The sequence below is a fragment of the Nelumbo lutea genome, chromosome 4 (genome assembly GCF_056320005.1).
Source record: "Nelumbo lutea isolate HS-2025 chromosome 4, American lotus-T2T, whole genome shotgun sequence".
NCBI lineage: Eukaryota > Viridiplantae > Streptophyta > Magnoliopsida > Proteales > Nelumbonaceae > Nelumbo > Nelumbo lutea.
In genome coordinates this window covers 56772267-56796942 of record NC_142687.1, presented here as the reverse complement: position 1 = coordinate 56796942, position 24676 = coordinate 56772267, and the positions used below count along the sequence as shown (strand labels likewise).

The following is a 24676-nucleotide window of genomic DNA, read 5'->3' as shown; positions in this document are numbered from 1 at the left end:
AAGAAGACGGTAGGTTGTAAATGGGTGTTCACAATTAAGTACAAATCTGATGGGTCATTAGAAAGGTACAAAGCACGCCTAGTAGCCAAGGTATTATGGGGTAGATTATCAGGATACTTTTGCCCCAGTAGCTAAAATGAATACAGTAAGGGTGTTACTGTCGTTGGTTGCTAACTATAATTGGGATTTGCAACAGTTTGATGTAAAAAATGCGTTTCTCCATGGTGATCTAGAAGAGGAGATATACATGGACATTCCACCGGGTTTTGGAGAAGGCATTAAAGGGAACAAAGTTTGTCGGTTGAAGAAAGCACTATACGGTCTCAAACAATCTCCGAGAGCATGGTTTGGAAGGTTTACGAAGGTAATGCTGAGTATAGGTTACAAGCAAAGTCAAGGTGACCACACATTGTTTATCAAACACACAACCTCAGGGGGAGTTACTGCACTATTAGTCTATGTGGATGATATAATCGTTACTAGGAATGATAAAAAGGAGAAGGAAGCATTGAAAAACTGCCTTGCTAGAGAATTTGAGATAAAAGACTTGGGGAGACTAAAGTATTTTCTCGGAATTGAAGTTGCACATTCTAAACAAGGCATCTTTATCTCTCAACAAAAGTATGTTGTTGATCTTTTGAGAGAAATAGGAAATATGGCATGTAAACCAGCTTCCACGCCTATAGATCCCAATCATAAACTTGGAGAAGCCAACGAGAATGCAAGTGTAGACAAGGAGATGTTCCAAAGACTAGTTGGAAAGCTCATTTATCTTGCACATACACGACCAGATATTGTATATGCTGTAAGTGTAATAAGTCAGTTTATGCATAATCCTAAAGAAGTTCATCTGCAGGTTGCTCATCGAATTCTGCACTATTTGAAAGCCAATCTAGGAAAAGGAATTTTATTCAGAAGAAATGGAGGACTGACTCTTGAAGCATATACAGATGCCGATTATGCAGGATCTTCAGTAGATAGACGGTCTACTTCTGGTTACTGTACCTTCTTAGGAGGAAACTTAGTTACTTGGAGGAGTAAGAAGCAAAATGTAGTGGCTCGGTCAAGTGCAGAGGTAGAATTCAGGGCTATGGCACAAGGAGTGTGTGAATTACTCTGGTTGAAGATAATTTTAGAAGACCTGAAGATTCCACGAGAAGAGCCTATGAAACTATATTGTGACAACAAGTCAGCCATCAATATTGCTCACAATCCTGTTCAACATGACAGGACGAAGCACATCGAAATTGACCGACACTTTATAAAAGAGAAACTGGACAGCAAGTTGATTCGCACACCCTATGTGTCTACAAAAGGACAATTGGCCAATGTACTTACTAAAGGGCTCAATAGTACAGACTTTTGGAGAATTATAGCCAAGCTGGGAATGGAGGATCTCTATTCACCAGCTTGAGGGGGAGTGTTGGAAAACGTGGGGTTACTGGTTCAGATCTGAAAATAGAATTGTATATATTCTTAGGATTGTGGAAGGATTGATTTAGAAAGTTTTTTCTTTCTATTTCTTTCTTTCTATTTTTGTACTTTCTATCTTCTCTTCTTTCTATTTTTTCTTCTTTCTATTTTCTTTTCTTTCTATTTTTCTTTCTTTCTATTTATTGCAGTAGCTTACTGTATAAATATGCCTATTGGCAATAGAATGAAACATATCAGTATTCTACCATTCCAAAACACAATGTCCTCCAGAATCGAAAGCAAAAAAACCAAGCAAAAAAGAACCCTAGTCTTCCCCTTCAAACACTTCCTCCCGCCCATTTGTATCTTCATCCCACTTCTCCCTACCACCAGTTGCACCTATCTTCAAAGTCTTCAAAGGTTTTCCTGGAACACTTCTCACCACCTGAGAAGAACAAGCCAAGGCTTTTACCGATCTCTACATTTCTTTCGGCAGCTTTGTCAAAGGTAGTACTTCCAGATTTCTCCACCTTTTGTATAGAACTTTTATCAGGAACTCTTTTCAATCAGAGCAGATTCGCTCTCCCTAATTTCTTCATGAAGGGAAGTCTCCTCCTGAATACCCATGTTTGAGACAACCCAAGAATCCTCCTTAACAGATGCTTTGGTTGTAAATGTAATAATCTTACTTCCTCTTCTCTTATACACCCTCTTGAAGTTTTTCATGGGGCCAGCACCCACCAACCCAAGTTTCAGATAAGAGAAAACTTTGGTGGTATGAACTGTATGAGAGTATCGCACTCCATTAACTCCACGAGATTTTTTTAAGGTAACCGCTTCGTCTGCTCCCAGATCTTTCTCAGCCTCCTCCCTCCTACCCAAATCCACCCTTAATAAGATAGTGATTGGGGAAGGACCCTTTCTCCCTGTAGGGAACTCCATGGTAATCTCAGTCAGGCATCCTTGATCAAGTGTCCTGTTATGAGAGCCTTTGCAGCTGCTCGTGACAGAATGTCAGAACTTAATACATGCTGTCTTGTAAAATCAAAATTGTGTTTATACCTGCCAAAAATTTAAAATCCATTGTCTTATCAACCACCTTTCTAAACTGCTCTGCATCTAGTGGGTCCTTCCATTCAAAAACGTCAAGATCCACTTCTTCCCAAATCACCTGTAAGCAAGAAATTAATAGCATCAAACTTCTCTCCGTATCAAATTACTAGTCTTAACAACTCTTATCCTTAAAATAGGTAGCATTAGTCCCATCCCATATTTCTTTAGTTATGGACACAATTTCTGACAATATGAGGCTGCATAGAATAGACAACCTGTGATGTAATAATTAAATTTTCTTGTTTGCAACAACCATAAGCAGGGCCATCCATTCGTGGCTTCATTTCTCTTCCCATGAGAAATCCTAATTTGCCCCTACCACCAATATATTACATAGCAGGCTATGACCATTCGAGAAAATTAGCCTGTCCAATTTAGCTGTTGTTATTTGACTTTTTTAAGTTCTCACCAGCTCCTCCATGACCACTAGGATAGCCTTTTACTTCCATGGAAAGCCCTATCATCCACGATTCACAACAAACACTTCTTACCAACTCCTAAATAGATGTTCCTCCAAACACTGCCCATAAGGTAACCTTATATTACCTTGGTTCCAACACAAACAGTCAAACAAGCAAGGGAAAACCTTGGCTGGCAGCTGGCAGCTGGTGGCAAAACAGAATCAGAAAAAAAAAATCCAGAATATTTAAGTGGACATGGAAAAATATGGAACCACTTCCAGCATTTCAACAAATATCCCAGAGGTTAAACACAGTAGGTTGCATGGGCAAACATGACCTCCATCAATTAGACCAATCAGAAAACCAGAAAATGTAATATTCAGTATTCTTATCCAAAAGATAGTTAAAAATACTGAAACATTACCTTATCAGCCAGCTTCTTGTATCAAAATTAATCTAACATCAGGGTAACCAACCTGTGTGGTTACAGTCATGAGCCCTTATTGTCCAATATGACCTGTTGACATCATCTGTACAGCCTGCTGATGTAAGCAGGCTCTCCCTGTCAGACCAGATCAGAAACTCCTTGGATCTTCTCTGATGCTTGGATACCTAGTAGAAACTTCCAATCAACAGAAAAATATATTGGAATGAAGAAGCAAGTGAAAAGAAGAAGAGAAGAGGAGAAGAAAAAGAAAATTGGAGAATAGGGTTGTTTTTCTTGATTCACATTCCACCCAGTTCACTCCTTTATAATTTTGGTTAGAATTACAAGAATGCCCCTTAAAAGGCACCCAAGCTACATGCCCGAGAAGAAAGAAAAACTCTTAATACTAAGTATTGTCATTTTCCATCTATCTGCAGTTATATAGGCTGAATGACTGGGTCAAAAGTGGATCCCGTTTTCCTATACTAGTTTCTGTGTAATTTTTCTTGGTATTTATATACCCTACAGAAACCTGACAAATTTGTTAGAGCTTCAGTAAGCTAACTTGTTATGGGAAGCTGATGTTCTTTTTCATTGCTTTCTCTAATTCTTGGAAAATGTAGGAATTATAGATATTTGTTGCATACTGTCGGACAAGGGTGTTATTTATTTCTCAAGCATGGATGATATTCCTGTTTTAGGATATTTATTAATAAGTTGTAAATTCAGGTACCAGAGGTTGATACCGCTGTAAGGTCTTTAACAGTAATGTGGGATGGGAGTTTGGTTGTTGCTGCAAACAACCATGGGACATGCTATGTGTGGCGCTTGCTGCGTGGGAATCAGGTATTTCCAAGTCAATTCTTGATACTATCTTGATGCAACTCCAGTCTTGACCATCTCAATTGAAGCCCAATCACTGTTATGTGTCAGACCATGACCAACTTCGAGCCACTTCATAAACTACAAGCACACAATGGATACATTCTTAAGTGTCTGCTATCACCAGAGTTCTGTGAACCACACAGGTTTGATATGAATTCTTCTCTCATTTCTTGCTTTTAGATCAAAGATATTTATGTAAGGGAGCATCTTGGGTCTAGTGACTTAGGACCCACGTACAGTTCTGGGGTCTACATAACTGCCCACCTGTTTTTCAAGAATCAGGAACAGTCATTGAATGCGTTCTACCAAAACTATGGTTGTACCATGCATCAGTTTAATCAGAAACTTTTAGGCATCTGATTTAGGCATTATTTATGTAACTACCTTTTTAACTTCACAAAAAAAAATTTTCACCATCCACTTCAAACATAATATTATCAAGTCTAGAAGCTTTTGTACAAGATGATCTTATTCACTTTACTTTTATTCCCGCTCCTCTACTTTGTTGAAATGGAATTTATATAAATCTTTTTTTTTTGGTTGCTTCCTATAGATATCTAGCTACTGCATCATCAGACCATACTGTCAAGATATGGAATGTTGATGGTTTCACTTTAGAGAAAACTTTAATAGGTAATTCTATGATCTTTTTCCTTCCAATTGCACATTTTCTTGCTTGTGCCTTCAGTCAGTGAGAATATAATGTTCCTTGTTGAGTTCTTCTTAGTAATTAATATCTTCTATTATGTCCTCAGGACATCAGCGCTGGGTATGGGACTGCGTCTTTTCTGTTGATGGTGCCTATTTAATCACAGGTAGCTTATGCAGTCTTATTGGATTGTTATATTAATATTCCCTGTATCTTGATATATTATGATTAATCCTTTGTTTCCTAATTTACATATTTTCCCTTGCACTATGCAGCTTTGTAGTTTGTTTTGTAAACTCTGATAAATGAGAAGAAATAAATAGGAAAAGAAGAGAAATAACATAAAGAAGAGAAGAGGATGAAAGAGAAGTATGGGGGAAAGTAGGGTTCAAACAGGAGAGAGAGAATCATATCTATCTAACCTGTCAACCCAAGCTTGTGTTGTGATTTAAACTCATGTCATGTGAAATGACATATATGCCCATGTTTACATAAGAAGAAAAATAAAGACAAAAAATCCCATTACAAAATATACTTTTACACTCTCCCTCAAGTTGGAGCATATATATCATAAAGCTCCTGCTTGTTACAAATATAATCCATCCTAATTTGACTCAAACTCTTGATGAATAGATCAGCTAATTGGTCTTCAGACTTCACATATGGTGTAATAATGTCACCACATGTTACTTTCTCCCTCACAAATCTATATGCTTATTCTCTCATGGAAGACTAGATTGGAAGCAATGTGAGTGGCGGTTTGGTTATCAAAAAATAGCTTAATAGGTTTGCTCACTGAGATGCCTTTCTCCTATAGGAGATGTTTCAACCAGGTTAATTCATAGATTGTATGTGCCATTGCTCTGTACCTTACTCCAGCATTGCTCCATGTGATAGGGTTTCCACATAGGAAGGTACAATAACCTATGGTAGATCTCTTATCCATTGATGAACCTGCCCAATCAGCATTTGTGTACCTTTCCAGGGTAACTCTCCTCCTTTCTTATTACCACAACCTAGAACACCTTTTAGATACCTTAACACCTTCCCAATGCACAATTATGGGTTTTTCATAAATTGGCTCAACACCCCAACATTAAAGGAGATATTACTTGTTAGGTCAAGTTATCCAGATACCCTCGGCGCAAATGAAGTGCAACAGGCGGCCCTACAGACCCTTTTGACCACTTTTGAAGATGTGTTCTCTGAACCCACAGGTTTACCCCCATCTAGATCAAGATCACAGAATACCCCTCTTGCCTGGCTCACAGCCCACCAATGTCCGCCCTTATAGATACCCTTATCATAAGAAGCTCGAAGTTTAACAGGCAGTTCAGGAATTGTTGGACAAGGGGTATATACAAACTAGCACCAGTCCTTTTTCATCCCCAGTATTATCAGGCCCTAAACAAAATTACTGTTAAGGATCGGTTTCCAATCCCCATCATCAATGAGTTATTGGATGAATTGGGTTCTGCTAAGGTGTTTTCCAAACTGGACCTACGTTCGGGGTATCATCAAATCAGAATGTACCCCGAGGACATCCCCAAAACAGCTTTTAGAACCCATGATGCGCATTTTGAGTTCATGGTGATGCCCTTCGGACTGACCAATGCACCATCCACCTTCCAATCTATTATGAATACTATATTCAGATCTTATTTGAGGTGCTTCATATTGGTTTTCTTTGATGACATCCTCGTATACAGTCTGTATTGGAATTCTCATATGGAACATTTGCAAATCACCTTGAGCACTCTCGGGAGCAATCAGTTATTTGCCAAACGGTCCAAATGTTCATTTGGCCAGACCCAAATTCACTATCTTGGACACATAGTCTCAGCAGGGAAGGTTATGGCAGACCCAGAAAAGGTAGCTTCTGTTAAAAACTGGCCCAGGCTCACTAATGTGAAGGCTTTACGGGGATTTCTAGGGCTTACCAGGTATTACAGGCGTTTCATCAAGGGCTATGGGCTGATAGCCGCACCTTTGACCTAGCTCTTGAAAAATGACTCTTTCTCTTGGGCCGGCGCTGCTCAACAGGCCTTCAAACAACTCGACTACCATCTCCACACCCCCAGTCCTAACCCTTCCAGATTTTTCACAGCCTTCTGTTCTCGAATGTGATGCCTCCAGTATTGGTGTTGGGGCTGTTCTTATGCAAAAAGGGCAGCCTATTGCCTATTACAGCAGAGCACTCTCCACTACTGGCCGTAATCAGTCTACCTATGTTAAGGAGCTAATGGCCATAGTATTAGCTGTTCAAAAATGAAGGGCCTACCTGGTGGGCCGCCCCTTTGTAATCAGAACCGACCAAAGAAGCTTAAAAAAGCTGTTGGAGCAGAGAGTCCACACTCGGGAGCAGCATAAATGGATGACTAAACTGATGGGGTATGACTATAGCATTGAATACAAGCCCGGCCCCACTAATAAGGCAGCTGATGCTCTCTCTAGGGTGGAAGAACTGACCTAGATCACGTGCTCTCAGCCCACTTACCCCCGTTTGAATCAATCCGTCAGGAGGCCCATTTAGACCCACAATTGCAAACCATCAAGGAGCAGATTCAGAATGGACAAGGAATGGGACCTGTGTTCTCCTTAGTGGGCCCAGACCTCTTCTACAAAGGTCACTTCATGATAGCAACTACTTCAGTGTACAAAGAGGAGCTTTTAAAATTGTTCCACGATTCAGCTTTGTGGGGGCATTCCAGGATCCTACGGACTCTCAAGAGACTTGGGAGTCACTACTATTGGGCAGGCATGCGAAGAGATGTGCAATAGTATGACCTTCTAATACAAAGAAACACTTCTGAAAGGGATGGCAGATCACTGCTACCCAAAATATGGGCATGAACTCATTCAAACTCTGTTCTTAACCCAGATAGGAACCTTGCCACATCTAAATGTTCCCTTTCTGACTGTTGTACCTTCAAATCAGTGGTGAGTGGCTAATACACATTTAGTTCATTCCTCAGACATTTCAGGTCTGCATAGTTTTCCTCCACATTTATATCATCTTGCTGAAGAGAAAAATAGTCTGGATACAATTGATAAATTTTGGTAGCATTACCTAGACCTGAGTACAACTGTCTGGCATGCTCCCTAATCTCGTTGATAGTATCCAGAAACATAAGATTGACCCTAATATGATTCTCTGTACTATTTCATAGAGAGGTCATAATCTAGGCATTTTCCTGTACCCATTTGTCATACCCATCTGATCTTGTTTATGACTTATCTTTTGATATGTGATATATACTTCAGTTTTCTTCTCCCAAATAGGGATACTTCAACTGACTTAGCCCATGTCACATAATTGGTGCCATTGAGCTTAACTGTGGTTAGCTGGACATTCATGAGATTGGTTTGTACAACTACAGCCAATTTGGAACCACTCCCAGAAGCAGCCACAAGGCAATTTTTTGTTCACTAGGTTAAAAAACAATATGGATGAACTTGTTTCGCTAAATTACACCAACTGGAAGCTCCTATTTCAGTTTCCAACCAAGGAAGAAAGGTCAAAAACCTAGTTCACCACTTACCTGAACCACATGTCACCATAACTTTCACACAATTGAAGAACTACACTACATGCATCCACTAAGCACCATTAAATACCAACCATTCACTATAGCATCCCACTATAGAACAATTGACCCCTTTTTAGACTGTCAACTAGAGGGCATCTAGAAAACCACGAAGACAACACAAACTATTACGACTTAGGCATTAAAGCTTCTATTCCTCAAGGATGACCATTCCTTTACAGTCATTTTCCCTTCATTTAGTATGTGGAGAGAGTTCTCAGCTGGAACCAATGGAACAAAGTGTCTGGGATGAACCAGTTGACTAGCCTTGCTCTGATATTATGTGGTTTGTCTTGTAAACTTTGATAAGTGAGAAGAAATAAATAGGAAAAGAAGAGAAATAACAGAAAGAAGAAGAGGAATAGAAAGGGGTTCTTCATAGCTTTGGCTGAATTTTTTGGTAAGGGACAAAGGCAACTGGTGTGTCTATCAGCAGGAAAACAGAACCAAGGCTGGGGGGAAGTTGACTGGTTGCTCAAAGAGTTCTTAGCTCAAAGAGTAGCAAATGAGAAAAAAGCCTCCATAAGGGAGGAGAAGGCTTATCTCAGTAACAGCAGGATACAACAAGGGCCAGTGGTCATGGCAAAAACAGAAGGCCATTGCAGAATGGTGGGAGGTCTAGAGAGAGAGGAGTGGGATAGTAAGTTTGTGATACAAGCCAAGGAAAAGGTTAATGATTGGAGGAGGGTAGCTGACTTACTGGCAACCAGGTTGAAGTTGAAGAGTGTTTTCATAGTAACCCCCTTCGATAACTGTAAAGCCATCCTAGATCCATTAGAGAATGATTTGGAAATATTAGCTATCAATGTTCAGGCTGAGCTCGGATCATTCACAGTCTTCAAATGGAATCCAACATCCAACTCCAAGGATTTTTTTGTTGAAGATGGTGTGGTGGTGCGTGTAATAGGCTTGCCATTCCATCTATGGAAACAAGAAATAGTAGAGTCTATAGCTGTGTTGTGTGGAGGAATCTTGAAAGTTGCTTTCTGGGGCGATCTCTATTCAGTAGCAATCCTGCTAAGTGGTGTGAAGCCAGAAGAAATTCCACGAAAGGTAGAGGTACAAACAAAGGGGAGCTTTGTCTCTGTGTGGTTAGCTTCTTCCATTGAAGCAGGGCTGTGGAAGGAGGCTCGTTTGGTAGGAGGGGAGGAGGAAGAAGAAGCACTACGTGGCCTTGTGAGATTGGGTATTCAAATGGGAAGGGATGTTTCACTAAAAAGGGCCTACAAATTCTGGGAAGCCAAAAAGTTTTGGGGCAGTTGGAATCAAACCTGGAGAAAGCAAGAAGAGGTTATGACAAATGGCAGATCCTTTGCGCAGGTGGTGTCAGGGGAAAAAGACAAAAGGCTTCTAGTGTTGAAAGGGAGAAGGCTGAACCAACAATTTCAGACAAGGAAGGTTGCTGGTTCGACCATTAAAACAGGGGGGCGTGACTCTTTAAGTGGTCACGTGGGACGAAAAGAAGAGCCCAATCGACTGGATCCCAGTTATGGTGGGCCGGAGAAGGCTTCTCAAGTAAAGGAGTTGGGCTACTATAGTCTTGATCCCAAGGCCCATTATAAGACAGATGGGCCGAGGGACATGTTAAGTAAACACGTGACTGGGAGGAGGGATGAGTTGATAGACGAGATAAAGCGTCTATCTTCTTCAACCCCGAACCCTTCCTCTCGACCGAATAGATCAGGCGCAAAAAAGTCTCAAGACTCGCAGTCTCGAGGCTCTCTACAGTGGGTCCCTTCCAACCTGGCGAACCGTCTCTCACCAGATAGGTGCAACCCGAGATACTTGAAGCCCAGTGATGAGAACAGAACAGGACTTGAAGATTGGTTGAGTGAACAAAACAGCAATGATGATTCTGATAGAGACAAAACGCTAAGTCTAGGAAGTTTGTCTCCGAAAAGCAACAAGGATCTTCTTGAAACAGAAAGTTTGTATACTGATTTGTTGTTTTTAGAGGAAGAGACTAAAGAGGCAGGTGGCGGAAAGACTAGGATTGGTGAAGAAATTGGTTCTAAAGCTGTGAAAACTCCTCCTCCCTTTGTCGAGGGAGCTGACCCTGAGTCTAATGATATATAGGATATTGGTGGAGAGGGACAAGAATCGGTCGTGAGGATGGATGCGGGTATTCCAGTGTCGGAAACACAGAGAAAGGTTTTCCAAGTGGGTAGGTCATCAGGAAGTGATTCTTTCACCATGTCTACTTCACAACCTTGTCCAAAAAGGGGAACGGCTTTAAAACCATTTGCCGACTGTCAGCAAGTCATTTCCAGTGATTCTAGTCCTACCCCCGTTCTTTCAAGTATGGGTGTCAATTCTGTTTTAGGTACTGACTTGTTTGCTATGCCTGTAACAGATATCCCAGCTTCCCATCCAGGAGTTTCTGATGCAAGAGAGAGGGTGATAGTGGAAGGAGGAGAGAGGGTGTTGGAAGGAAGTAGTAAGGGGGAGGCGGATAGAATTTGGGAGATGATCTGTACAATGATGGAGGAACAAAATAAAAAGGAAGGACTCGTAGAAAGATGTTGTAGCCAAAATAAGTGTGAGAAGGGTAAAATTCTTTCTCAAACATTGCCTGGAAAGGATGGAGAAATTGGGAAGGGGGGGAAAGAGGAACAAATGAGAAAAAAAGATCTGAAGTGGAAAGGCTAATTTCAGACATTGAGGGGGATTTAGAATTCAATGGTAGAGGGGATAGGAGGAAGGGCCTAAAATGAGGAGAATATGGCCTCTTATTGGGTTCCTTTGCTATTTTGTATCGATGAAAATTATTAGCTGGAATGTAAGAGGGTTAGGGAGTGCAAGGAAGAGAAGGGCGATCAAAGACCTACTCCGAAGGGAAAAACCTGATATTGTGTTGTTACAAGAATCCAAACTGATGGAATTAGATGGGAGATGGGTTAGGAGTTTTTGGAGGTCTAGAGGTTTAGGTTGGAGCTCGTCTCCTTCTTGGAGAGCTTCGGGGGAGATTTTAACACTGTGGAGGGAGGATGTGGTGGAAGTAGTGGAAGAATTGATAGGCAGATTCTCAGTTTCTATTAAGTGCAAGAATGTAGAAAATGGGTGTGTATGGGTCTTAACCAATGTTTATGGCCCTAATTCCCATAGAGAGAGGAATGAGATGTGGGAGGAACTATATGCAATCAAGGGGCTATGGGATGGTCCTTGGTGCCTGGGCGGGGATTTTAACGTCATTAGATTCTCTGATGAAACCAGTAATCCCCAACAGGTAATTTCAACAAGCATGAGAAAATTTAATGGTTTTATTGAAGATTGTGAACTAAAGCAAATACCTCTGTTGCAAGCCAGTTACACATGGTTCAACCTTTAGGAAACCCCTTTGTGCTCGAAGTTGGATAGATTCCTTTTTAACCTTGCCTGAGAGAATAGTTTGGAAAACTTGGTTGCTAGGGCATTACCTAGGGTCACCTCCGATCACTGTCCTATCCAAATAGGAACCGAGTCTTTTCCTATAGGATCCAAACCTTTTAGATTCGAAAATATGTGGCTTAACCATCCAGATTTTGTGAAAAAAGTGAAGGAGTGGTGGGGTGAGGAGGAGAGGGGGGTAAGATGGAAGGGGATCAAGTTCCATAAGAAATTAAAAAGGTTGAGAGAGTGGAATAGAGATTAGTTTGGTAGAATTGAGGAGCAAAAATTGGGCCTAATCTCTCGAATAGAGAATTCGGATGTAAAGGAATCTCACAATGGGCTGACCGAGGAGGACAAAGTGCTAAGGAGACAATTAAAAAAGGAGTTGGAAGAAGTGTTATTGAGGGAAGAAATCAGTTGGAGACAAAAATCTAGACACAAGTGGATTAAGGAAGGCGATGGGAACACTAGATTCTTCCATGATTTGGCAAATGGGAGATGAAGAAAGAATTTTGTGACCAAGCTAGAGATAGGAGAGGAGGTGATTACCAACCAGGATGACATAGCCAGAAAATTTGTGGACCACTTCAAATCGATTTATAGAAGGCCTTTGAGTGAGAGAACAGTCATGGAAAGGGTGGATTGGCCAAGAATTGATGAAGAAATGGCAAGGTGGCTGGAAAGGGATTTCGAGGAAGAAGAGATTAAGAAAGCTGTCTTTCTAATGGATAGATCCAAGGCTCCGGGTCTAGATGGCTTTACAATGGGTTTTTATCAAGATAGTTGGGAGGTGTTGAAAGAGGATCTAGCTAAAGTCTTTAAGGAGTTTGCAGACAGTCACACTATAAGCCTTGGAATTAATGCCACCTTTTTGGCCTTGATACCTAAGAAGAATGATGCCAACCACCCAAAAGATTATAGGCCTATTAGTCTGGTGACAAGCATCTATAAAATTCTGGCTTAAGTGCTCTCATTGAGGGTCAAAACAGTCCTCCCTACCATCATTAGTAAAACTCAGGGGGCTTTCATTCAAGGGCGACAAATAAGAGATCAAATTTTAATTGCGAATGAGTGTGTGGAGGAAATGAAAAGGTCTAGTAGGAAAGGATTCATTTGTAAATTGGATCTTGAAAAGGCCTATGATTTGGTGGACTGGGAGTTTCTATTAGAGGTTATGCGAAATGGTGGATTTGGGGACAAGTGGTGTAGTTGGATCTTTGGGTGTATCAGTACTTGTCACTACTCTATTCTAGTAAATGGTATGGTGAAGGATTTTTTTCCAGCTTGTAGGGGTGTTAGGCAAGGGGATCCACTTTCACTCTTCCTTTTTACCTTAGTAGCTGATGTGATTAGTAGGATCATTACTAAGGCTGACAGCGAAGATGCCATTAGGGGTTGGAGAATAGGGAGACACCAAGTCCCCATCACCCACCTTTAGTTTGCAGACGATCTAATGATTTTTTGTGAAGGAGGTCTTAGTGAAAAGGTAGCAAACTTAAAGGAGCTAATAAAAGGATTTGAAAATGTCTCTAATTTGAGAATAAATCTGGAAAAGAGTTGCATAGCAGGTATAAATTTGGAGGTAGGGGAGGTCGAGGCTATTGCAGAGTGTCTTGAGTGTTCCACCTCTGCTTGGTCTATGTCATATTTAGGGCTTCCTTTAGGGGCAAATCCTAGGGAGAGTAGATTTTGGACCCCAGTGTAAGAAAAGTTTGAGAAGAGATTAGTCTCATGGAAGAGGAACTATATCTCTTTAGGAGGAACAATTACCCTAATAAGAGCTACCTTGGCTAACTTACCTACCTATTATTTGTCTGTCTTTAGGATACCAGTTAGGGAAGCTAGGAAGCTAGAGAAGTTGATGAGAGACTTCTTATGGGAGTCGGGACAAGAGAGAAAGGATCATTTGGTTAATTGGGAAATTGTCTGCAGAAGTAAAGAAGAGGGGGGTTTGGGAATTGGGAGGGTAACTAGAAAGAATCAAACTCTGTTAGGGAAGCATTCATGGGAACACTAGAGAGATTGTGGCATGAGGTGGTGGGAAGCATTCATGGGAGGTCAGAGAATGGATGGGATGCTGGTGTATCGAGGCAAGCTAACCTAGTAGCACCTTGGAAGGCTATTCACAACACCCTTCCTCAATTCCTCAATTTTATCAGGTATGAAGTTTGTTCTGGAAACTCTATCCTTTTTTGGGAGGATATTTGGTTAGGAGACTCACCGTTAAAGGATTGTTCCCTTTCTTTTTTTTTTTCTATTTCTTTGTACAAAAAAGAGGTGGTCTCAAAATTTGTCTCACCTTTGGGAACACTCTCTTTCTTTGTTGCTTGGGTGTCTCAATCAAGTTTGTTTGGATCCCTCCAAGCCAGATAAGAGGGTTTGGACTCCTAGACCCAATGGAACCTTCACTTGTGCTTCTTTTATCAAGTCCATCTCTCAACTTCCTACTCACCAACCCTTTCCGTCAAAAGAAATTTGGTGTAAGCTAGTTCCCCCAAAAATTATGGCTTTTTGTTGGGAAGTTTTCCATGGGAAAGTAAACACTTTAGACAACCTACAAAAGAGAAGACCTTTTCTCTGTATTTCTCCTAAATGGTGTATCCTCTGTAGAGCTCACGGTGAGGATTGTTACCATTTATTAGTATCTTGTCCCTTTTCTGCAGACCTTTGGGCTTGGCTACTTTCGTTGTTCGGGGGTAGTTGGAGTCTACCAGCAGAAGTTCACATGCTCTTCAACCATTCTACCTTTTATTGGCCTACAAAAATAGGGAGAATTATGTGGAGATGTGTCGTGTTGCCTTGACTTGGACTCTTTGGGAGGAAAGGAATCTCAGAATTTTTCAAGATAAGGAAAGGAGCAGCCAAGATTTGAAAGACTGTGTTAAACAGGGCAATACATTGGCTGAAGACCTTGGAAATCTTTCATCAATTCTCCTTTAATGACATTTGGAGAAATTGGTCAGTAGTAGCAAGGTGTTTATCTTTAAAGGCCAAATCAATTACAAGCTGGTCTCCTCCACCCGAAGGTTCAATTAAGTTGAACTTTGACGGAAGCAGCATGGGTAATCCAGGATTATCCGGAGTGAGGGGTGCTTTGAGAAATGAGAAGGGAGAGATTTTGTTGCTCTACTCAGGTCCTTTGGGAATTGGGAATTCCATCAGGGCAGAACTTTTAGCTGTTGTACAAGGGGTCCAATTTGCAAACCAGCTGGGGGTACAACATCTAATAATCGAGGGGGATTCCAAAGTGGTGGTGGGTTGGTTGAAAAATTCTGAAGAGGCTATGTGGCGATACAAGAATGAAATGAAGAAATTTAGTTAGTTGACAAGGAATATGTTGGTCACTGTACAGTGGGTGGGGAGATCAGCAAATACCTTGTCAGATGTATTAGCTAAGCAAGGGGTAAATAGGGAAGAATTATTTTGGGCTCAGTTGTGATTCTTGTTTTTCTTTCCTAGTTTACTTGTAAGTTTCAAGGAGGGGCTGCAGCTCGTGCCTCTCGTTGGGATGATGTATGAACTCACTCTAATTTGCTTATGAATCAATAAACTTATTATTATTCATCAAAAAAAAGGTAGGGTTCGAACAGGAGACAGAATTGTATATCTCTATAACCTGTTGACCCAATCTTCTGTCATGATTGAACTCGTGTAAAATTACAGATGTGACCCTATTTACATAAGAAGAAAAATAAAGACCAAAAAAACCCTTACTAAATAGACTTTAACAAGCTTCAAATCTCTTGCATTGTCAGAGAAAGATACCAATATCAAATTAGAGTAATGCTCAAATGTATAAAACACATGCCATAATAAAGATGAGATTTCACTTACATCCCATTAGAGTGGCTATTATAAGATTTGAAGATGAACTGAATAATTTGGGGAAATATGTAAACAAGGAATGAAAATAAAAACATCTAATGAGCTAGGGGTAATACAGAAATAAAAGGTATGGGTACAAATACCCTTCTATTAGTTGCAATTTTGACTTGCCTTGCCAATTATTCCAAATTTGAGCAATTTCTTCTACCCCAATGCTCCCTCTCCCCCAACCTCCCTGCCCCCCCAAACAAAAAACAAAGGAAAAAGGAAATACTCACAGCATTGATCCCATAAACTATTTGGGCTAGCTTCAAGATGGATATTAGTCCAAGTCCTAACCCAACCATAAGAACAAACCATCTTTATTTTCTGAACGGGCCACTTGGGATTAGTAATTGGTTTTCTTGACATCCATGGTACTGTGATCACCAGCATCCATGTTTTTAGTTAATTTTACTTTGTTGCTTTTGCAGCTTCTTCTGATTCAACAGCTAAACTTTGGGCAATGGCAAATGGAGAAGCCATAAGGACATATCAAGGGCATCATAAAGCTACTGTTTGTTGTGCCCTTCATGATGGTGCAGAACCTTCCCAACCTTGAACTTGTAATAACTGCAACTTTTGTTTTAAATCATATATATATTTTGAAAGATGGGGGAATGTTGTTAACTATGTTTTTATAGAGCTTAAAGGTTGGAACCGTCCATATATGATATGAGTTTCATTGGCTTGGTTTTTCTTATCAAAGAATAACCTTATAGACTGGGCATCTGAGCAAATTAACATTAACAAGTTTTTTTTTTTTTTTTAATATAGCAACAGGTATAAAATCATTCCTAGACTTTGTGCCCAACCCATAAACCCAGGAAATTCTTTCTCAAACAACGAATACAAAACCCAGACCCATGTATATCATTTTCCAGAAACAAAACAAGGATGCACAATATACAGATTCAGTTCCTCTATTTTCACCATAAAACTAAACTAAGAGTAGCAGCCTATAACCTTACGGACTTGGCATCTGAGCAAATTAACATTAGTAATTTTTGTTTTTTAATATAGCAACAGGTATAAAGTCGTTCCTAGACTTTGTACCCTACCCATAAACCCACGAAATTCATTCTCAAACAACTCAAACAAAACCCAGACCCATCATATATATCATGTTCCAGAAACAAAACAAGGATGGACAATATACAAATTTAGCTCCTGTATTTTCACCATAAGACTAAGAGGAGAACCCTATGAAGATATTATAAGCAAAGTTGTGAACCTTTAATGCCAAGAGCATCATGGTAGGAAAAAACCACATAGTACTCTCTCCAAAGTCCCGACAAATTTTAGGTTGTTTTTCTCCTGTAAATCAGAACCTGTTCCAGAAGATGAATCAGCTTATTGAGAACTAAATTGATGTAGAACTGGTAAGAAGCATCCTATCCGAGTATTTGTTGTGTGCACTTATATTATGCTGTCAAAAAAAGGGGATCCCCACTCTGCATGGCCTTGACAGCTTCACTATACATATATGCAGCCATGGCAGCCAGACTCACCCTACGATTAACTCTAATTATCACTCTTAGTTTATTCCTACTAACATAGCCCAGTGACCCTGTTTATGTTAAACTTCCCAACTTTCTATCTAGTGTATTTGTACTCTATTAACCCAGGTCATGTGAACAAACTAGAGTTTTCATTGTTAGAATATATTACATGTTAAGAACAAATGGGTTTTAAATTTTAAAGCACCTTAATGAAAAATTAATTTATATCAAATTGAAAAAGAAAGAAAAATTAATTTATCATTTATTTATAAGTATTAATGAGATTTATATTGATTTTCTGAGGTATACATGAATATTTTAATTCTTCTACCATTTCCCAACCTTTAGTAAGTATTGCATGGTAGTTCACAGTTTACATAGATGTGTTTCTTACGTGCTTATACCTTATTTATTGTCATTTGAACCTAGGGTTTATTGACGCCATTTGTAGGATATATGAGTTTCTTTAGTGGATCTGGTGCATCCTAATCATTCCATGACATCCATGCATTTCCTGGCATGCATCTTAAATTGTCTTTCCGATACTCATTAAAATACCAATTCTTTAAACCCCGACTCAACTCCCCTTGACTAAGTATCATCTGTTATTGGTCTTCTTTTGTTTACTTTTCTTTCAAGTTTACTCTTTTTTTCCATTGTCTTAATCCTTACTGTTTTGTTCCTCCAGATCTCACCTTACATCGGAGTGGACTGACAACAATATTTGCAATGTCAAGCTAGAATGGTTTTGCTTCATTTTTATATTTCAGGGCAGATTCGGGTTGAGAACTTGAGATAACATAAAAAATGGTGGGGTCGGAGTAATATTTACCCATACTGAACTCCGGTCCATTATGATCTCTAATTTATCCCATCATAGGATGGGAAGTCAGATATCTAAACCTGCTGCTCGTCGATCAGGTGGTCTTGCTCAATACATTTTCTGAGCTAGCCATTCGATGTCTAGAGCAAATATTGACACAAACCAGAGTTCTTTACCATAAGAGTATCGAAAGAAAACAAGAATAATATCAATATGGTTGGATTAGGGTAACCTTAGCAATATTGGAGTTGATCCATTACCATTATAAGTATTATCAACATAGGATGGGAGGTCAAAGTCATCCAGTTGCTCTCTGTGGATTAGGGCTATTTGTTCTTACCCTGCTTGTCCCAGCTTGCAAATATATATAGGTATGGCTCGGTTCGGGCATGGCCCATGATCGCCCCACCATGAATCAAGTGGTTTAAAACAATATTTGGACCGGACTGGACAGGACAGTCGGACTGGTTCCGGGGAACCAGAACAATTCCGGTTTTTAATACCCCGTTTTTTCAATTTCTGAAAAACTGTCCAAACTGTCGGCCACTCGTGCAGTAAGGAAACCTCCAAATGATGAATGCATGCCTTTTCTTTGAATATTTCTACCTTTTTAAATATGAAATGATGATTATTGTGTAATAGTAGCATAATATTTTAATGATAAGTTTAACATTTCATCTCCACGGTGTATTACAAATTAAAAGTTGGCGGCTATAAGCAGACCAATTAGTATTCATACACACGTAGTCGCTAGTCTTTGTTGACTTCAAATTTTCAATCACTATTGACGTCATAATAATCACCACTATACTCATCAAGTACATGATTCATGTCATTAAACAAGGTAGTAATCCTTATATTGTCCTTTCACTTTCTGTTTTGAGTTTTGATGTTTCCAAAATCCCTCCGTCATCGACTTAATAGCATTTTCATATGATAATTATTTAGTGGCCTTTTTGCAGACCTTCCAAAATTTTCTTGAATGTTAGCGTGATCTAGTTACCGACTTCTATTACTTCTGGCTTGAAAAAGCTCTGTTCTCTACCATCATCATTTATACATGTTTATTGTAATTCTGTTTAATAAGTCGATATTGCAATATTCACATGTTTTATTTCTTTTTTTGCATATTCACTAGTTATTAATGAACTAAATAATTTGCTAAAACCAATCATATGTTATGATAGCAAATTAACAGTAAAAGACACTACAATCTTTCCAAAAGGAGATATGGTATGGAATTAATATTACCTATTCTATCTCTTAGTTTGTGTTTGGCTTGAAGGAAAAAGTAGGGAAAGGAAAGGAAAGGTAGAGAAACATTTACAAATCTTGTAGAGGTTTTCATATCTTTCTTTTCTTTTCCATACATTTTCTTTCAAACCAAACATAGCCTTAACGTTCCAAGGAAGAACAAGGGAACCGAACTCACCTTCGGCTGATAAGGCAGGGGTGGTGAAGTGAGTGAACCTGCAATTCCTTTGGGAAAGGACTGAAGGAGGGTTGAGTTTGGCAGAAAAGGGTGGGATTGGGGTAGTTTACATTGAGGCCTCGTTTGCTTTTTGGTAAATTACTTACCTGGGTAAATGCAATTACTTCTTGGAAACACTTACCCAGGTAAGTGAATTTATCAATATTCTTTTGTTTCTCAGGTAAATAAGGCAATGACTATTTTAGCCATAGAAATCCATTATCAAAAGGGGCATTTTTGTCCCATTCAAGTGTTGGCAACTTTTCCCCTATGTGGGAAAGTTATTCACCCACTTAGGAGATGGGTATCACTTTTTTGGGTAAGTGATACCCAGAAAAATAAACTTTCTCTGGTCCCACATAAAGCTGAAAAAAGAGCATGAGATTCTTGATCAATGGGAACCAAAATCCCATTGACCAACTTTCCCCCTCTCCAAATCTAAAAAAAAGAATGCCCCCTTCAGGTCGAATTAGTATGATGTGGCACCTAGCATTAGGTTAACTGGAGATACAAATAAAAACATTGGGTAGGGACAGTCCATGCGAATAAATTGATTGGTACATTGACCTTTTTTTTTAAAAGACAAAACAACTATTAAACTATATTATAATAAAGAAATATCCACAAAGGTATTTACATCCGGTATTCCAGAAGGATAAGTATCAAAAAAACAAGGGTTCTTGAGGACTTTTTTTTTTTTTTTTGCAAGCTGAGAATAGCTGGTACATTAAACTTCCTATTTAGATAACAAAAAGTAGACCGAAAATGCAAAAGAAACTGCTTGGTCTTTAACAAAAGCCATTGGCATGACCAAGACAAAGATGATTTATTCTGTGACGCTTGAATCATTTCTAGAGAGACTGAACATATCAAAATATTAGGAGTCCAATTAGTAGCTTGTTGAGTCGCCCGCGAAATAGCAAACAATTCAACCTCGTCCACAGATGTTAAACTGCTGATCCTCCCTCCATAAGTACCAAAGCAATTTAAATTAATTGGTAAATAGATTACACCAAAACAAAAGGAATGATTTTGACAACTCCCGACATCTGTAAAAATAATGAAATCCATAGAAGTATCAAATTCTTAATTGAAATTTTTTCTGGCAAATGATGCGAGTGATTTGTATCCAACAAAGGATGAAACAGCTTATTGAAAATATTATTAATACACATCAAAATGCACTAGTGAGGTAAATACTGCCAATCCTTAAAACATTTTTCATTTCTAGGCTTCTAGCAAACCAAATGTAATAAAAAGCAATAACATACGAACTCAAAACCTTAGAGATTGCTTTTTAAGCAATCAACCCATATATACATGACATCCATGAGCTATGAAAAATCTTTTGTAGATTAATATTGCATGGGGTAGCAAATAAATTTGCTTGAGCAAAGTCACATTTCAGAAACGGATGATTTACAGATTCTGAAAATTGATTACACAATACACATTGGCGATCTTGGGGCGCCAAAAATAAAAGCTCCTTAACGGGCAAATAGTTATGATCCAATCTCCAGGGGAAAAGTTGGTACCTAGGGGGTATAGGAAGCTTCAAATCCAACGGATGCATTTTTTCTGATCAGTAGGAATATGATTAAGTAGAGCTGTAGAGGTCATTGCAATATGAGAAGGTTCAAAGTATCAATACAGGCTGATACGTCGCTATCGGTGCTTTTTTTGTGTTTTTTTATTTTTTTTAAATCTGGTTCAGAGGGATCGGTTTAAGGCCCGGCTACACTCCGAACCATGGTCTGGCCCTAAACACTCCCGGTAGGGGTGTATCGGGAAGGCCATGATACGATACGTATTGATGACCAATACGTAACGATATTTTGAACCTTGGCCTCATAAGCTACTTTAGCTGAAATTTTTCTTGAAAAATGTGGAAGCCAGATGGCCCAGATGGCCATATCCAATTTAAAGTGTTATATTCAGGAAAAAGTGGACTATTACAGAAATTTGTAATTTGTAATTTTCTTCATGATTTGGAAAGAGGTTAAGTAAAGTCTCATTCAAAGAATCAGAAGAAATTAAATTTGAAATAGGCATGTCCTTAAATGCAAAGAGCACCGGCTGTCCAATCATTCTAAAACCAGCATTGGATTTAATTCAAGGGGGCTATGGATTAAATCCAAAAGCCCACACTCCAACCTCAAATAACGAATTTTGGGGGCTATGGATTTTCAGAAAAAAAAAAGCTGGAATTAGTGATAGAAAAAGGAAAAACATTTTTATTTTTCAGATACTTCAATTTCCAGATTGAGCCCATAATTTATGTTTTTCATCAATAAATCTCCAAGCTTTTTCAAAATAACTAAATTAACTTATTTCAAATCCTTAAAACCTAAAGCCCCATTAATTTTTGGCTGAGTAATTTTATGCCAAGCAAACCAATGAAAAGGATTCTTATTGAATTCTGATTTTCCCCACCAGAAACTTTTTATGTTTTTTTCAATATTTTGGACTATTTTTTTTTTAGGAATTGAATAACACTCATAGAATGAAGAGGTATTGCTTGAAGAACTGATTGAATGAGGACACGTTTCCCAGGTTGACTGATTGCAAAAGCTTTCCATCTATTTAATTTGGATTTAATATTATCCATGACATAAGAAAGGTTGGAATGTTTATTCCTGAACCAGAGGAAGACCTAAATATCTAGTTTGGGGATTCAACATTTTTTTTTTTTTTGTCTTGGGTGAATATTTTTGCTGAAAAAGATACCTGACTTATCAATGTTAGCTAGTTGACCAAAACAATTATGAAACTGACAGAAAATGTTTTCTAAATTATCAAGATCTTCTCTATGAACCCTAAGGAATAATATGATGTCATTAGCAAAGAATAAATGAGATAAAGAAATAGAAGTATTAGAAAGTTGGATACCTTGCAAACTTCCCTCTTGCTCAGCTTTTAACAAAAGACGAGAAAAACCTTCTATTGCTATAATAAACAGATAGGGCGACAAGGGATTTCCTTGCCTCAGTCTGAAGTGACTTTCAAAAGTATCATTGATTAAAACCAATAATGAAATAGAGGAAATACACTCTTGAATAAGTTGACAGAACTCCTCAAAAAAGACCAGAACTTGCAACATTTTTAGCAAAAAAGACTATTCAAACCTATTGTAGGCTTTAGACATTCAAACCTGTGCCCCTTTTATGATGTTTAAGAAAGTGAAACAATTCATGGATGATAATAGAAATATCCAACATCTACCGCCTGGGCATAAAAGCACCTTGGGTTAGAGCAATACATTAATTTAGGACCGTACGAAGCCTATTGGCCAAAATTTTTGCAAGAATTTTATACAATCTACTTTCTTGGGCAGAAGGCAAATGAAAATATGATTTAATTTTTGGAGAAGATGTTTGTTTTCAAAAAGTTCTTGAACAAACAGAACAATTTCCTGGCCCATCATGCCCCAACATTCCTTATAGATTAAGGCTGACATATTATGGTATAGGTGATTTGAGACTTCCTATGCTAAAAATAGCATTTTTAAACTCTTCCTTAGAAGGGATAGCTGATAAAAAAGATTGTCTTCTTTCGTAACAATAGGATTTATAAGTTCAGATAACAAATTTAAGCCCTTGAACCTTGAGAGGTAAACAACTTGGAGAAATATGAGATGAGAACATTTTCTATACCTTTATGGTCTAACACCCAATCCCCTTGATCATTTTTGACACCTTCTATAGAATTTCCTTTTTGCCTAAACCAGGTGCTTTTGTGGAAATAATTGGTAGTTTTATCTTCTAAGCATAGCCATAATTATCTTGATTTTTGTTTTCAAAAACTTTCAACCTAGGTGGAAAGTTCTTTAAATTGCTTGTAAAGATCATTAATCCTGTTATTATCCCTGGGATAAGATTGTTCTACAACAACAATTTGTCTCTCTAAACTCCTTAACTTCTCATTTGGATATATAAAATTAGATTTCCTCCATTTAATTAGATAGGATTTTACACAGTCAATTTTTATAGTTAATCTATAAGCCATATACCCAATAATCTGACGGCTCCAACCATTAGCTATAACTTCCTTGCAAGAACCATTGGACAACCACATTTCATAAAACCTAAAAGGCTTGGGATATTATTGCCTCTTGGGACTTATATAAAAACAAGAGGGTGGGGATCCGAGCCCCAACAAGTTCCTAGAAAGAGAGAAGCATTGGGAAAAATGAGCTATCCAATCAAGAGAAACTAAAACCTTATCTAAAGTTCTACGCAAGCAAGGTCCAAAAGTTCTTTTATTGGACCAAGATAATCCACCCCATATAATACCTATTTCCAAGGGATTCAAAAAATTTGCGATACTACCGAGAAGTGGTGTTGGATGAGAAAGAAGAAGTGTTTGGATCCATGATTTCAACTGAAACTGCTTCATTAAAATCACCTATTAAAACAAAAAAGTAAATTGATTTCCTCCAACCAAGTTTTTAAATTACCCCAAAATTGATTTCGATGAGCTTTAGTTGATGGTCCATACAAAAAGCCAATAAGCCATTAATCTAATAAAGGAGAGGAAGATATTTTAAGAAAGCATACCTCGTACTAAGTACCATATGCAAAGAAACTTGTATACCAAATTTACAAAAAAATTGCTAGTCCTCTAGCATGTGCTTTGTGAGGAATAAATCCCAATTTTAATAAGTTATAGGGAGATGTTCCCAATCATATTGTGAGGGAATCGGGATTTGCTCCTCACACCAACCTCACCGAACATCCCACCGTGCATAGAGAATATCGAGATTTTCGTGCGATTGAGACATAAAGCTAGCCTCGATGATCGGTGTTCCCATTGGAATGGGATCTGCACCTCACACAGGGGCGCCTCACAGGCACATCCACCGTGCATTGAGAACATCTCCCGTGAATAACAACTTATAGGTACGGAAAATGTTACCGATGCATGGTAGGATGTGCAAGTTCCCATTAAACTTCCATCTGCCAAACGCTGACTATTGACTCCTTTCCTCTCACTTCCTTTCACTCCCTTGCCGAGCTTTCAACCTGAATACTGCCGCTAGTTCGAATTGGGATCTGCTCCTTCGAGATCGCTCCTCACTTCAACATCACAGCCACATCTCACCGTGTATTGTGAACATCTCTAAGGAGCATCATGTCAGGTTGGTGTGAGGAGCAGATCCGGACTCCGCTGTTT

The 24676-nt window shown here is 38.9% G+C and overlaps 1 protein-coding gene across 10 annotated transcripts in view; it reads left to right on the top strand.

Annotated features, from left to right (window-relative positions):
* The window catches only part of LST8-1 (Transducin/WD40 repeat-like superfamily protein), a 53826-nt gene extending 35112 nt beyond the window's left edge, over nt 1-18714 (top strand). For 5 of the 10 annotated variants that reach the window (XM_088984307.1, XM_088984311.1, XM_088984309.1 and 2 more), the window contains 6 exons: nt 4084-4200; nt 4288-4382; nt 4793-4872; nt 4995-5054; nt 16143-16274; nt 17899-18714. In XM_088984307.1, coding sequence (XP_088840433.1) covers nt 4084-4200; nt 4288-4382; nt 4793-4872; nt 4995-5054; nt 16143-16270 — 480 coding nt within the window. In that variant the 3' untranslated portion in view covers nt 16271-16274; nt 17899-18714. The remainder of the gene's footprint in view (nt 1-4083; nt 4201-4287; nt 4383-4792; nt 4873-4994; nt 5055-16142; nt 16275-17898) is intronic. The other 5 variants (XM_088984301.1, XM_088984306.1, XM_088984304.1 and 2 more) reach the window with 1 other exon arrangement.
* Nucleotides 18715-24676: the final 5962 nt, after the last annotated feature.